The sequence below is a fragment of the Pteropus vampyrus genome, unplaced genomic scaffold (assembly GCF_000151845.1).
Source record: "Pteropus vampyrus isolate Shadow unplaced genomic scaffold, Pvam_2.0 Scaffold213, whole genome shotgun sequence".
In the NCBI taxonomy this organism is placed as follows: Eukaryota; Metazoa; Chordata; class Mammalia; order Chiroptera; family Pteropodidae; genus Pteropus; species Pteropus vampyrus.
Window position 1 is genome coordinate 828,180 of NW_011888994.1, and position 14,055 is coordinate 842,234.

Below are 14,055 nucleotides of genomic sequence, written 5' to 3' on the forward strand. Positions count from 1 at the left end.
ATCACTTAATATATTGTATCTATTGTATATTGTTTGTTTCCATCCACTAGAATGTAAGCTCCATGAGAACAGTGACTTTGAATGCTTTGTTCACTGTATCTCCCATGCATAGAACCATGTCAGGTACATAGTAGATACTCAACAAATATCCTCTGAAGGTGGAAATTCTTTTTCATTCAGAAAAGACCTCCTTGTACCAGGTACAATTAAGAAACTAACCTCTTCTGGCCTGGTAACATTTCCTCAGATTCTGGAGGTATGCTTGTGGGTTGCCCAGCTGTTTTTGCTCTACCCCAGATTGTGATGGGAGCATCGATTTTTTTTATTTCTCTCATTCATTCACCCATTCATTCTTTTTTTCAACATTTACTGTGTGTCTACTGACTGCCAGGCACTATGCTACCTGCTGCGCCCTGCCCAGGGCCCTAGTCTCCATCTGTGACTCTTAAAAACTTCCTCAAGGCACAGTCGTTATGGGCTATTCCTGAAGAGGTCCCCTGACAAGTCCCTAAATAGCCGCGAGGCTTTTCTTCTCCTCTAAGCTCTTCCCGCCAGTTACCTCTGGGTTTTGTCCTGTTTCTATAAAGCCCAGTGATAAGAGAGTTTCATTTTGCCCTTCCTGGTAGGACAAGTAACTTCTCAGTTGGAAGTCTGAGCTAAAAACAGCTTCTCCCATTGTGCAGAATACCACAGGTGCTAAGCTTCCTATGTGACACCACATCACATGCCCTCTGGTAGCAGTAGCCCAAGAATATACCCTAATCTCTTTAAAATATCAGGTAGGCTACTCTTTTACTAAAGTAATGATGGAATGATCAGGCAAATTTGCAAAGTAAAGGTATTGGGAAGAAAATGAAGATAAACTAAGATGTTAACTGCTATCTCTAGGTGATAGACTACAAGTGGTTTTTTCTTTCCAACTCTACTCTCTATAATTTCTAGATCTCCAATAATAACTATTTCTTAATCTAAAATAAGAGGAGAAAATAAGTTATAAGTTTAAAATGTGCCTCCTATGTTAAAAAAAAAAAAACAACTGTAGAACCTCATTCAATATAGATTATCAGTAAATCAACCATATCAGATAATATGTATGTAAACATATTATCTGGAAATGTTTTACCCAAGAGTACATAGTATTATTTTTACTCATTTGCCAACCCTATTTTTCATAATCACATGAGGTATTATCACGTTCATTTTGCAGACAAGAAAGCTAAAGCCCAAGGAGAGTGATTAACCTGCCAGCGTTATTAACTGATAGGACCAGAATGCAAACCGTGCTGACAAAGACATCCTTTTTCACTGTAGCATGTTATCTCCCAAATTCCCAAATTCAAAAGAAACTTTACTATATTCTGAAATTCACAGATAGTCCCTTCTACCAGTAGTCTGAGTGTGTTCCAGGAGAAAGAAAAAAAACCACTCTCACAGGTGAGAGTGAACGTTTTCAGGAGTAAACTGTCATTTATCCCCTTGCCTACTCTAAGGTTCTCTCAGGATTCTCCTGATATTAGTCTTGGCCTGGAAAAACCTCTTGGCTTCCCTCTTCTAAGTTAGACTTCAGGTTACAGAGAGGATCCATCCAAATTTCAAAAGTATCATCAGCCCAGGAATTTCCTGTGGGTCATGTATAAGCTACAGTTACTCTGCAGGTTTCAGTCCAGACCACAACGTGTCTGGGAGAATCGGGGAACCTTTGTCTACCGAAATCAGAGAGCCTCTGAAATCAGTCCGAATGTCTAATCCACCCTCAGACCTTGCCTCGCCCCTCTGGGGTCCTATAAAAGGAAGACAGAGGCCTGGGAGGAGGTCGGGCCTCTGGACTGGTCCTGCTAACCAGGGTAAAGTTGAGGATGGAAGTGCAGGGATTCCAAGGAGCCGCGATGAGAGCTGTAACAGCTCAGCCATCCCCCTTGGAACAGCAGTTTAAAACCTCTTCTAAATACAAGCTACAACTTGGTACTCTAAAATCAGATCCTAAAGGAAGTTCTATTCTGCTGTTTTGAAAGACCTAATTATCAAAATTATCGAAGAAGAACACAAGCGTTTTCCCTTGGAATCCACTGGAGGCACAGAGGGAGGTAGGGAGAGGGAAGAAGGGAAGAGAGGAAGAAAATATAGTCCTCGGAGAACAACAATTTTCTCCCAAATCTTTCCAAGTTCTCACTTCTAATTGTAGTAGCACAAAATAGCCTTCAAGAGGACATATATTTATGTGAAAAAAGAAGACTATTACATATGTGAATAACTTTTTCCTGCCCTTGCCTCCCCCACGCTATCAAGATGTTCAGTCACGTGTGCTGTACAGACTTTGGCAGGACTGGACTGAGTCAGCAATTCCTTTCCTCCTGGATGCAGTTCTCCAAGGCCTGAAGCAAATATCAGGCTACAGAAAGGGAAAAGTGAGAGGAAGAAAACTAACACAATGTGCAAACACCAGGACAGAAGTGGAAGATCTCAAAAAAGTGGCAGTACTCGGTCAAGAATACTTCAGGTGACTATAGACAAAAAACAGATGAAGAAGATGCTCCTATATGCTGTCATTATAAGAAACCCTATGAATAATTCAAACCCCTTATGATCTGGCACATAAAAGTGATTTTGTCCACCTCAAAAGTCATGAGGATCTCCAATTCTCCAGCATCTATCTCTAGAAACGCGTGTTTTTAACCCCCACTAAATATTCTAAAAAGTAACTGAGTTCTACTAGAGACAGAAACTATGCTAGCAAAACAGAATTGCCCATTGAAACATTTATCATTCTCATCACCTAGGACATTTTAAGGGTTTTAGGAGTTCTGTGCCAGAAATGAGGACAAAGACCAAATATGTATTTGTTATTATAAATTACAATATCCCACTGAACATAACCTGCCCTCCTCCACCCTCATCCAACCTCTCCGAAGCTGCCAACTACTCTAGCCACACTGGCCTTGCTGTTCTATGCCTCAGGCCATTTGCACTTGCTGTTCTCCTTACCACAGCGGTCCCCCACCTTTTGAAACCTTGGACCAGTAGCTATGTCAAGGCAGTAGGGGTGCTGTGATTGGCCCAACTGGATGGGGTGCCCAGCCCACTGCATCCATGGCAAGGTCACATGAGGAGGTGGCAGCAGCATTTGGACCCATGGCCAGAGCAGTAGAGGGACAACCCTCAAAGGAACGCGAGTGTAGTTCAGCGAAGGGAAGGAGGATGCTGCCATACAAAACTGAGCATCGAGACCAGTGTAACATTTGACAGCACTCTACATTTCTGTATCCCCATGAACCAACAGTGCACAAGCCTGGGCTATTTTCCTTCACTTTGACATGCTCTGTGTATGAATCTCTGGGACCACATGCCTGTTAAAACCCCACCCGTTCACCACAGGCTATTGAAATGACATCCCTTTCATGATGCCTTTAGCTTAACCTGGTGTCTTCACCATGAACTTCAATGTAATTTGTTCTGACCTCTCCTATGGAACTTATCACTTTCTGCCTTAACTAATGTACCTGAATAAATAACCATTGATCCTTCCCCAAAACCAGAATGATAGAGAGGAGTCTCCTGAACATGAGGTAATAAATTGAAATAGTGCCTCCCTCCCATTTATAGAGATTGATGTAGAAGTACAACTTGCCTAAGTATTTGAACTAGCCCGAAATGAAGAAAAAAAATCAGTTTCAAATATTTGGCAAAGTAATTGTTTAACTCAAAAAAGCCATGAGGAGTTCATAGCTATGTTGTTTGGCAACAGACTTATAACAGGCCTCCTTTCTTCTGCTGGCAAAGGTAGGCCTCCAGGCAGAGAACAAAATTGAAACTGCTCTGCATGAAGTTAGACACTATCTCCATTGTGAGCCAATGGAATCTTAGCAGGTTATGTCACTTAGGAAAATGTTTCTCTTCCTTAATAAGGATTTCTGTAGTGACTTATTCCTCCCATGGTATTCGGGCGTCTTTTGGGGAATGGACTAAATGCACACAAGCACATGAAAGCATAGAGGCGTGCCCCCAAAAAACTTCATGAAAGGGAGGATAGGAAAAAGATAAATACATTCATGAGATAAAAGTAACTCACCTTTAAAAATGATCATTAAACTTTCTGAAATGGCATTATACCTTTAATACTTATTATGTCAGGAATTATTCTTTTCAGACTCTGTATCTGCCCTCCAAACACTCAATAAGCTCATGAAAAAGGCCCACACAGTGGTCTCACGATTTTCATCTCCATTCCCAGCACACTCAATCTCTCTATCTTTCTTTGTCTGGGACAAAGCTGTGAACTTTCCAGGACACATCGGAAGCCCTCCTATCCCATCCTTCTCTCAATTTGTCCTGCCTCTCCTCAGTCAACTATCCAGTTCTCCAGTTGTATGTCCATGTTTTCCCACCCAAATCAATGACATGTTCTTCACACTATGTGTATGGTGTATCGAGACGTAGAAACAGCACTCCCATTTCGCTCCTCCAGAGTTTCTGTTGCCTTCTCTATTCCTAGTCAAAGATTTACAAGAGAGGGAAAAGCTAAGATGGTGAGACACACTGGCACATTTTGAACATAAGGTAGCTACTCACTGAAGTTCACCATCCCTTGCCTCTACCTAAAAGGTGGCGAAAAATGCTGGAAAGACTAAAATCTCTGAACTCAGTGTCCTGGTTGTAGGCCTGACTCTACCATTCATTAGCTCTGATCTTGAGCAACTCATTTCTCCTCTCTGAGCCTCAGAGCCCCCAAATAATAGATAAAGGTAACAACCACATCTAACACACAGGTTTTTTACAAGACAACATGTAAAAAACACCATATATATGTCACTCATCTATTCATTTTCTTCATTATATTACCATGATTATTTTCCCTACATTTCCTGGTATGGCCTTAGGAAGAACTTTAAAACTCTCTAAGCCTCAGTTTCCTCACTTGTAAAACAGAGATAATATCTATATATGTAAAGTAAACAGTGATTATTATGATCAATTAAGTACTATATAAGTACAATTAAGTACTATATAAGTACTATATTAGTAAACAGTGATTATTATGATCAATTAAGTACTGTATAAGTATTAGTTATTTTGACTACAGAAAATTTGGCACTCTTTACATTCTTCGGCTTCACTTGCTTGCCCACAGCTTTCTGATAGGCAATCCCTCCTTTGGCAACCACAGACTGGTTTTGCACCAGCAAAAAGGAAAAAAATGAAAAGTGTTCTTTCATTTGTCTCTAATGACACAAAGTGTCATTAGAGAGGCATATGATTTGAGCTGGAGCAAGAGACAATGAGAAAAGACGCATAAGTAAATGAAAGGCACAGAAGACAGTTTGACATTCCAGGGATTGCCCTGATGATTTATATTTTAAAATGCATTTTAAAGATTAAATGATAATTATGGGAAACTTAGGTAAGGCTTAATCCCTATCTTTTCAAACCTTTGATTAATAAATATTAAATTTCTTGGTTGACTCTCCTACCAAAAACAAAATCTCCAACAAAACAAAAATCCAGACATTCCTGGAGTCCTTGAAGCAGAACGGTTGTGAATTCTGGCTCACTCCAATCATTAACCACTAGGCTCCCAGTACAGCCTGTCCCAGGGCTGCCCATAAAATGACAAAGGGCAACACTTGAGAACCCTAGGAATATATTTGGGGTGGCTTGGTTTTAACTGCTTTCCTCTTCTGCTAATAGCACATGCCCCTCTAGATACTGGTCCTTTCCAAAGGCACTACCTCTAAGTTACATCCTTTTATCTTTTCTTCTAAAGACATGAGGATAAGAAAGTACTAGATGCAGTTTTTAGTTGACATATAGGTATTGGTGACATATAAGTAACTGCTAATCTAGTTTTCCTTCTGTTATTAAATCTTCTAAATTTTCACCTCTCTAAACAATCCCATTATGTGTATGTACATGTGTGTCTATCAAAGAATAGTGAACAGGAGGGGTATTAAAAAAAAAAAAAAGATAATATAACAAGGAGAGTGAGGACAGAGAAAGAGTATCAGAAAATAAAAGAGAATATGTCTGACCAAATATGAGAGGTTTGTTAATAAGCCTGAAATTCCAAGCCCACATAACCTCCTTCATGATTTCCCAGGTGACTGGAACCATATTCTGAGAATGATGTTGGTAATGATTATAAAGAAGGAAAGAATGAGAAAGAAATTCAAGTCACCCTGGTTTTAAAGACTATAATAATCAGATCATCCTTAAGTCTACAGCGGTCCCTAACCTTTTCAGCACCAGGGACGGGTGTTCCTATGAGAATCTAACACCTCATCATCTGAAGTGGAGCTGAGGCCGTGATGCCTGCGCTGGCTGCAAATACAGATGAAGCTTCGTTTGCTTGCCCACCGCTCACTTCCTGCTGTGTAGCCAGGTTCCTAACAGGCCACGGACTGGTACCAATCCACGGCCCGGGGATTAAGGACCCCTGCTCTAAGAGACAACACAACGCAGTTCACAAACTAATCACCGGGCTGAAAATATCAGGTCTCTGGGTTTTCCTCTGCCGCATAGAGGTGGCATGCCTGAGTCACTGCAGGATGTGAGATCCATTTCCAGAGTTAAGGCCCCTGTAAGCAGGAATGGTATCTGTCTGGTTCACCACTTTGCCCCACCCTCTAGGACGGAGCTCGGCACTTTGGAAATACTTGTAAAACACGTGAACAGTTCCTCATCACTTCAATTCTTTGGGCCCCATCACCCTCATCTGTAAAGTGAGGTGGTTGAACCAGGTCATCTCTGAGACCTATGCATCTGGGACCCTGTCCAGCTAACATTACAGCATGACCAAACCCACTCTTCACAACTAAGTCGCCACGGTTTAATGAAGAGAGGAAGCATGCAACACTGTCTGACAATCCCCAACTCTCTGCTACCAATCTTATTTCCACCTGTCTTTTGTTTATTAGCAGCAAATAGTTAATCATTTTCATATTCCGGGTACCTGCTTTCACTTGAGTCAAGTTTAATTTACACATAGCTATGTTATGACTTTCTGCTGTAGCTCCAAGTGGCTGGGCTCCAACTTTGGATTTCAAAGAAGGGCATGATTAATGCATTTCCTCCAATTCCACTGGGCACTCAAGGTTCTCCACTGGCCTCCTAATCATTAATCCTACATCTCTCCAGGTTGTTAGGCTACCCAGGCCCCCAACAACACAGGCATTCAGTCAGCCAGCCAGGAAATGTAAGTAGAAAAATATATTGAACAGATTATTGCTCCAAATTTACTTGGGTTAGAATTAGCACAAAGACACAGCAGTCTTACAAAACTGGTATCTGTTCTCGAGAACTTCTCAATGTACCAAAACTAACAATGTTAACTCTAAAGTCTGAGTGACTTAGTATATCTCTCCTCTCGGGAGTAATTTTAAAATTTCTAAAAATTATTTAGAAATAATTTCAAGCTTGCAGAAAGCCTGGAAGAATAGCACAAAAAGCACCAATACATTACCCTTTACCCAGATTTACCTATTGTTAATATTTTACTCCATTTTGCATTTGTATCTGTGTTTGCTTTGACATGCACATACTTGTGCTCTCTCATAAGTGTATTCTTTTTCCCCTGAACCATTTAATGGTAAGTTGCATACATCATGGCCCTTTACACCAAAGAAGAAAAAATTTAATTTTAAAACAGGATAACAGGAAAATAGAATGTTGTACAAATTTTTTAAGTCTCCCATAATAGAATTTCATGGCAGCTGAGCAGCATGGGAGATTTGTTCAGGCTGAAGCTTTCTACCACCCCTAGATGCTTAACCCATCTTTTTCCCAAGGTTGGCCTTGATCCCAGCCAAAGAGCAAACAAACACACACACCCCTCTATTTTAGAAAATGGAAAAAGATTCTTGAAGAGAACCAGGTGTGTCGACAACTGCCGGCCTCCATTTTTCTCTGGGAAAAATGCACTAGAATATTCTGCTCTAGAGAATAAAGAATTTTGCTCCCCAAGGACAATGCTACAGAGATGCCCATTTTCAGAGACACCTCTTCTGCTGGCGAGCTCATGAAAATGTTCCTTTTTTCTTAAATTAAAAACAGCCACATAGACACAGAGAGACAAGACAAGAGATGGAAAAGATTCACTGACTACCTTTCTTGTTTTGGTAAATCTCAGAATGCAACAATCACCACCTGCTGAGTCCAGCAAGGACACTGGTCAGCAGACACCTCTGCTGTACCCGAACACCAACTTGCCCCTTGGTTACCAAGGCCCACACAAGAGTGGGTTGCAGGTGAGGGAGAACAAGCGGTATAAACCCACTCCATTCCTAATCACACTACAGATAAATGGCCCTTCTTCCTTAGGCAGGAAATGATTTTTGCATACTTGGTAATTACTGTTAATAAACTTTTTAATATATGACTATATCCCCTAGAGATATATAAGTCTTCTTGTTGAAATTAGTTTCATAAAATCCTTTCCTTAGAGAATCTATAAAAATCAATAAAGTAGTATAAAACAGAACAGTTTTCTAAAATACAAAATTTTTTTAAATTAACACACACTTGAAAACTAAAACACAAAAGAAGCCGAAACTGGGTATCAAATGCATGTATAGTTCTCTGCATATCCCACAACAGCCAAGCACATTTAAATCCATAGGACTCTTTATTGTCAAGATAACTCTGATTAAGTGAATCCAAAACATTTACCTTGAACTAAACAAAGTGAAAGGAAGGTAAGAACGAGTAGGTTCACCTCAGATATTTATATGTAAAGTATTTATATAGTGAGAGTTTTATAAAGACAAGTATAAACACGCACTTCATCAGAAAACAGTCTGGCAAAAGAACAAGGAAGAGAAAGGTAAGAATATGAAGATTCTTGGCTTGGCTCTGGCGGAGGGAATAAAAGATCCCGTAATCTACCTTGTTTGGACACCCTCCGTCGAATCTTCATTTTGGGGAAGGAAGGCCACGAGTAGTTAAAAGGTGAGTCCGAGTCAGAATCCATCTTTTTTGTTTTGGTCAAATCAATAGATTCAACAGTAGAGACTCCGGAAGAACTCGGGCGTCCCAGCCAGGAGGCGAGTTTCTCATGTGATGTAAAAGGAAGGAATGGGGCTGAGTGAAAAGCTTGAGAACACAGGGAGGGAGAGGCAATAAATGTTTTGCTTCCTTCAGGCGTTCGGGCTTGTAGACTAAGAAGGAGGCTGTAAATATTAAAGCCAAACTAGGGAAGCAAAAGGAGGAGACAGAGGGAGCTAAGAGTTGCACTGGTACACCACAGTCCAGTTATTCAAAAGGTCACTGGGAGCAAATGAATCATTAACTCCCCTCTTCTGGTGGCTGGAAATGGAAATGAAGAAGAAAGGTAAGTGGTAATTGAAAGAGCTGCTTGTGATTCAAGAAAAGCTTCCAAATGCAGGTGATTGTTTAGATCTGGAGCTAGAGGATCATTTCTCAGAAAAGCCACCCTGTGCAGTGTTAGATAAAGGTTGAGGTTTATATGTGTGGACAGCCAGAAAGCGCCATATACAGGCAAATAAAGGCCATCACACTCGGGGCAAGGATTTTTCCAGAGCCCTCTATTCTTTCATACCATTGGCAGTTTGGCAGCTTTTCAGATCCAAGAGCCAAAACAGCTCTGATAATTCATTTAACGCCCAGTCTGCCCACCCTTTTAATCCTGAAGTGGTTGGGAGCTTTGGCTTGTATACAGAATTGTACTCATCTCATTAAATTCAGGCAAAGTCATCTACTACTATTTAGCACAATTGGGGTTTTTTTTTTTTTTTAAATTATTGCCAAGTTTGGCTGTCGATCATAAGAATTTGGGCACCTTTGCTCTGATCTAAACTTGGAGTTTTCTCAATAGAGCTAGTGACTACCACAAACCAACAGTTCTAACGCAGTGTCCCTGAACAACTAACTCTCAGTAATTGGCATTCAGTAGAAGCCCATTACCATCTCCCCATATCGTTGCACTGGCTAAACTACTTCCCTACTCCCTAGAAGCACTCAGATACACGTGCCCCATATAAACTCAAGCACAAGAACCAAGACCTACAGTAGAAAATACGTGTGTGTGTGTGTGTGTGTGTGTGTGTGTGTGTGTAATCTCCCAAATCTCATGGGGGAGTCTCTTTTAAGCTTTTAGTAGTAGCGTTAGAAAGAAGTGTTGTGTTCTGTTTTGTGAGGTTGTCTGACACTCGAATAAACTAAAGGAGAGTGGAAACAATAATGAGGATCTGTTCTACTCTGCAGACTTGGAGCATGACAATATGTGTCTCGTTAATATTCATCTCTTTACTTCAATTATTTCCCAAATTGTTGGCACTATTGTGCTATGCTGTGTAAGAAAATAGATGCATAACCTGCTCCATGACAGTTAATCCTATCTGACTGGGTAGGGGTTTGGTGAGGGACACAGAGAGAAGTAGAAAAAGGGAGAAACCACTTAATTTCAAATTTAAATCAAAATCAGAATGACGTAAATCACTACTGTGTTTTTATATATGGTTACCTACATAAATATACAACTAGAACAAAATACAACTAGAAGATAATTGTAAGCATTACAATTAAACAAAGATAAATATTAATAATTTTCTATTTTGTGGCCTTTTATTTGAAGAATAATTACATATTCTACTTAACCAGCTGGGTGCAACTGTAAGGATAAATTACTCTCAACTCTTACATCAGGTTGGAGAGTTTTAGTCCAATAAATCTTTAATAAGGAAATACATAAAATCTTGTGGGTGGGTATTTTTATTCTTTCTCAGTTTTAGGGCTTAAAACACTGTCGGGGACATTGTAGGCATGTGCTGAATGAATGATTTACACTTATTAGTCTCTACCTGAGGATGAAGAATCTTTACACAAAAGCTGTAGTATATTTAATATTTTCTTATTGAAACACTTATCTTGACAAAAAGCTACATGAACTCTTATAAAAGATTTAAAAGTACATTTGCATTTTATTGGTCACTACAGTATATTTGAAAAAAGAGCAGTAATTATGGGTAGAGAAAGCCCATTTTTCTCTAAGGCTCCGTGCAATACTTGGGATGTGCATAGGTCCCCGTACCCTTGGTTGCCTTCAGAGATGTCCATAGACCAAAGAAAGGAAACCTCCACCAGTACAGAAGATCACCAAACTGCAAAGAAAATGCTAGACCAGGAGATACTGTTATCTTTCTTTCAGATGCAAAGTGAAGTTTTAGAGCCACTTAAGTAGGATAAGCCTCGGGTCAGCAAACTACTGGAGTAGGCTGCTCCTCCCTTGACTATCAGTGGTTGATAACAAGAACTTCAGAACAGTGCAGACAGAGATATATAAAAGAACTCTGTAAAAGCCATTTCTATATCCGGGTAGATCCATCTTAATCTAAATTTCTCCAAAGTCCAGTCCCTGTTGACCAATTAATTACATATCAATTGACTATTGATATGGAAATTATTCTGACAGAACTACTAGAGCTACCCAATACAGGTGAGACACCCAGCCAAGACACGTAAGAAACCCAATAAGAAATTTTCAAATCTATTCGTTTTATTATTTATCAACAACTTTTAAAGAATAAAATGATTTGCACTGACCAGTCATACACAGTTAATATATAAAGCGAAGTAGAAAATATTGTGTTTATACAGCCTTTTTTATTTTTAGGCCAGCTCATTTTCTTGCCCACCCAATAATTTCTCCTGAACATGGGTCATTTATCCTCCTTGTTTTCTCTAGTAGTTGGCTTTTTTCCTCTCATTGTGCCAATATTTAAATTAATTCAAGATGTTATTTACATCTCATTCATATTCGATGGTTTAATTTCTTTGCTTTCTCTGGCTGATTGCAATTGCAGTGGATAGAATTCAATGTAATATATCCCCAAGGCCACTTTCTCACCAGGTATCATACAACCACAATGATGCAGGAGTGTGAATGATTTCATCGACCTCCTTTAATTAGAAAATCTCTTACTTAGAAAATAACCTCTATAAGGTTACAATTATCAAGGGCAGCTGCTGCTGCTTTGAAGTTTCAGCTTTCTGGAAGGCTTATATAGAAGAGAAACTTTCTTTGATTCTCCTTATCTGGAAAACAGGTCACCTACCTTTCAAGTTCGATAAAATTAAACTTCCTTAAAAGGGTATTTATATTTTGATCTGAATTATAATATTTGTATATCTTTCTTATCTTCCAATGGGACCTCAAATTCCTTGAGGGTAAGAACTGTGTTTTAATTCATGTTTTTAAGGATCGCAAGGCAAAAAGAAAAATCACGGGTTTTTGGAGCCATATATATCTGGACTCAAATAGTGGCTTTGTCACTTATTTGCTTAGTGGTCCTAATCAAGTCACTCGTAATTTCTGATCCTCAGTTGTTTCATATAAAATTAAATCGCAACATTTATACTTCAAAGATTTGTGAGAACAAAGAGACAACAGTAAAGAACTTAAGTTTTCAATAAGTTTTAGCTTAAATATTAAATATAAAGTTTCTCTTTCGTTATATTTTATCTTCTACATTGTAGACACTGAAGTATTCTTATCTTTACCTCAGAAGTAATAGCTTGATTTTCAAAACTGAGAAATGGCAACGTGCAAAGACTTTTCAAAAAATTATACCAGGCAGAAAGAGGAGGGGGAAGATGCTTTTCTTCTCTGCTCCCTTGTTTGACTACCACCTTTTTTAACACTGCTAGAAATCATTTTTGAAAAAAGTCATAAAAAATACAGACAAGAGGAGAAAACACCCCTAATGCCAGAACAAGCCTATTCTGGATAACTTCAGCACAGTGACAATTTAATGGACCCTCAGGTTCTAGTATTAGGTGAAACTCAGATGGTCAATATTTTCCTCAAAAATCCCTTAGAAGGGCACCATGTCATCTAATTTCAAATTAAGCATTTCTTTGTTGGAGAACATTGTCACTTTGGTTGGGCACTAGGTGAAATGTTTGGCTTTGAGAGGCCATGTCATATAGAAATGAGGATCTTTAAAAGTGCAGCTCATATCCATGTGGTTAGATGTGCTCATTATGACAAACACGGTGGGAACAGAACATTCATATCACCAGTGTCACACTCGCTTGGGGACATTACATTCATAGAATGCAATCATGGGTGGAGCCACCCAAAGTTTAAATTATTATTTTTCTCCCTACTGCCCATCCTGTTTTGTTTTTTTAAACAGAGCCCATAAAATTGAATTCACGTATGTTAGATGTGAATTGGGAACATGGTGCAACAACCGTTGTCATAAATTGAAATCCTAGAATGCCATCATTCAAAATATTACCTTACTTTAAAAATAATAATTTTTTTTATTTCTCATCTACCTTTATTAACTTGATTTATTTCAATGAAAAACCTTCATGTTCCTTCAGAGGTTCCAATATGCTCCCTTATGTCATCCTATTGTCTAAGGAAAAAAAATGAATACTATCTAGGAATTCAATAAGATGACATTACTTGTATTATGCTATATCCGCAGGTAGTATCAAAGGAAAATACCCAAAACACTTCAGGACAGGAAAATAATAGGTTTTCTGGCTGAAGAATTATATTGTCAAAGCTTCCAACAGCGTTTCAGATTGCTATAGTTATCGGTTCTTACTTAGCTGATTCTCTTGGGGAAAAAAAAAAAAAAAAAAAAAAGATCATTGGTAGACCTCATTTTGTTTTAAACATGAAGTTCTGGGAATACCTGAAAGGAAAGGATTAGGACAAATTGACTTAGTTTTTCCTGAAAAATAAATTATGAGGAATTTTTCATTTATCTTGGAGAGGCAGCTGTGGATAGAGGATGTGAGGGGCCCTGTAGGTGGGAGAAGCAAGGACACGAAATCTAAGTCTGGACAGAGACCGGTGGGGGTTTAGAAACGTATCTCGTTATAAATTCCTTGTACTAGGAAGAGGCAAGGTACTTAGAGCAACACCTACGATTGCATTTCAGATTTATTCTAATCATGTTCCAATTCCAATTTTCCCAAACCTGGCCGAAAATGAACTTATTCAGTTTCAACATTCAAAGTTCTACTTGTTCTATAGACTTTTATATGATTATTCACATGTAAATAAGTTAACTATGAGGTATAAAATGA

At 39.0% G+C, this 14,055-nt stretch overlaps 1 protein-coding gene across 6 annotated transcripts in view; it reads right to left on the bottom strand.

Moving 5' to 3' along the window:
• ARHGEF28 (Rho guanine nucleotide exchange factor 28) overlaps positions 1-14,055 on the bottom strand; it is a 272,376-nt gene that overhangs the window by 107,248 nt on the left and 151,073 nt on the right. The window contains exon 1 of one of the 6 annotated variants that reach the window (XM_023538181.1): positions 8,875-9,306. The exons of the other annotated variants lie outside the window; for them this stretch is intronic. Coding sequence (XP_023393949.1) covers positions 8,875-8,959 — 85 coding nt within the window. The 5' untranslated portion in view covers positions 8,960-9,306. Of the gene's footprint in view, positions 1-8,874; positions 9,307-14,055 lie in introns of those variants that run through there. 6 annotated transcript variants of the gene reach the window in all.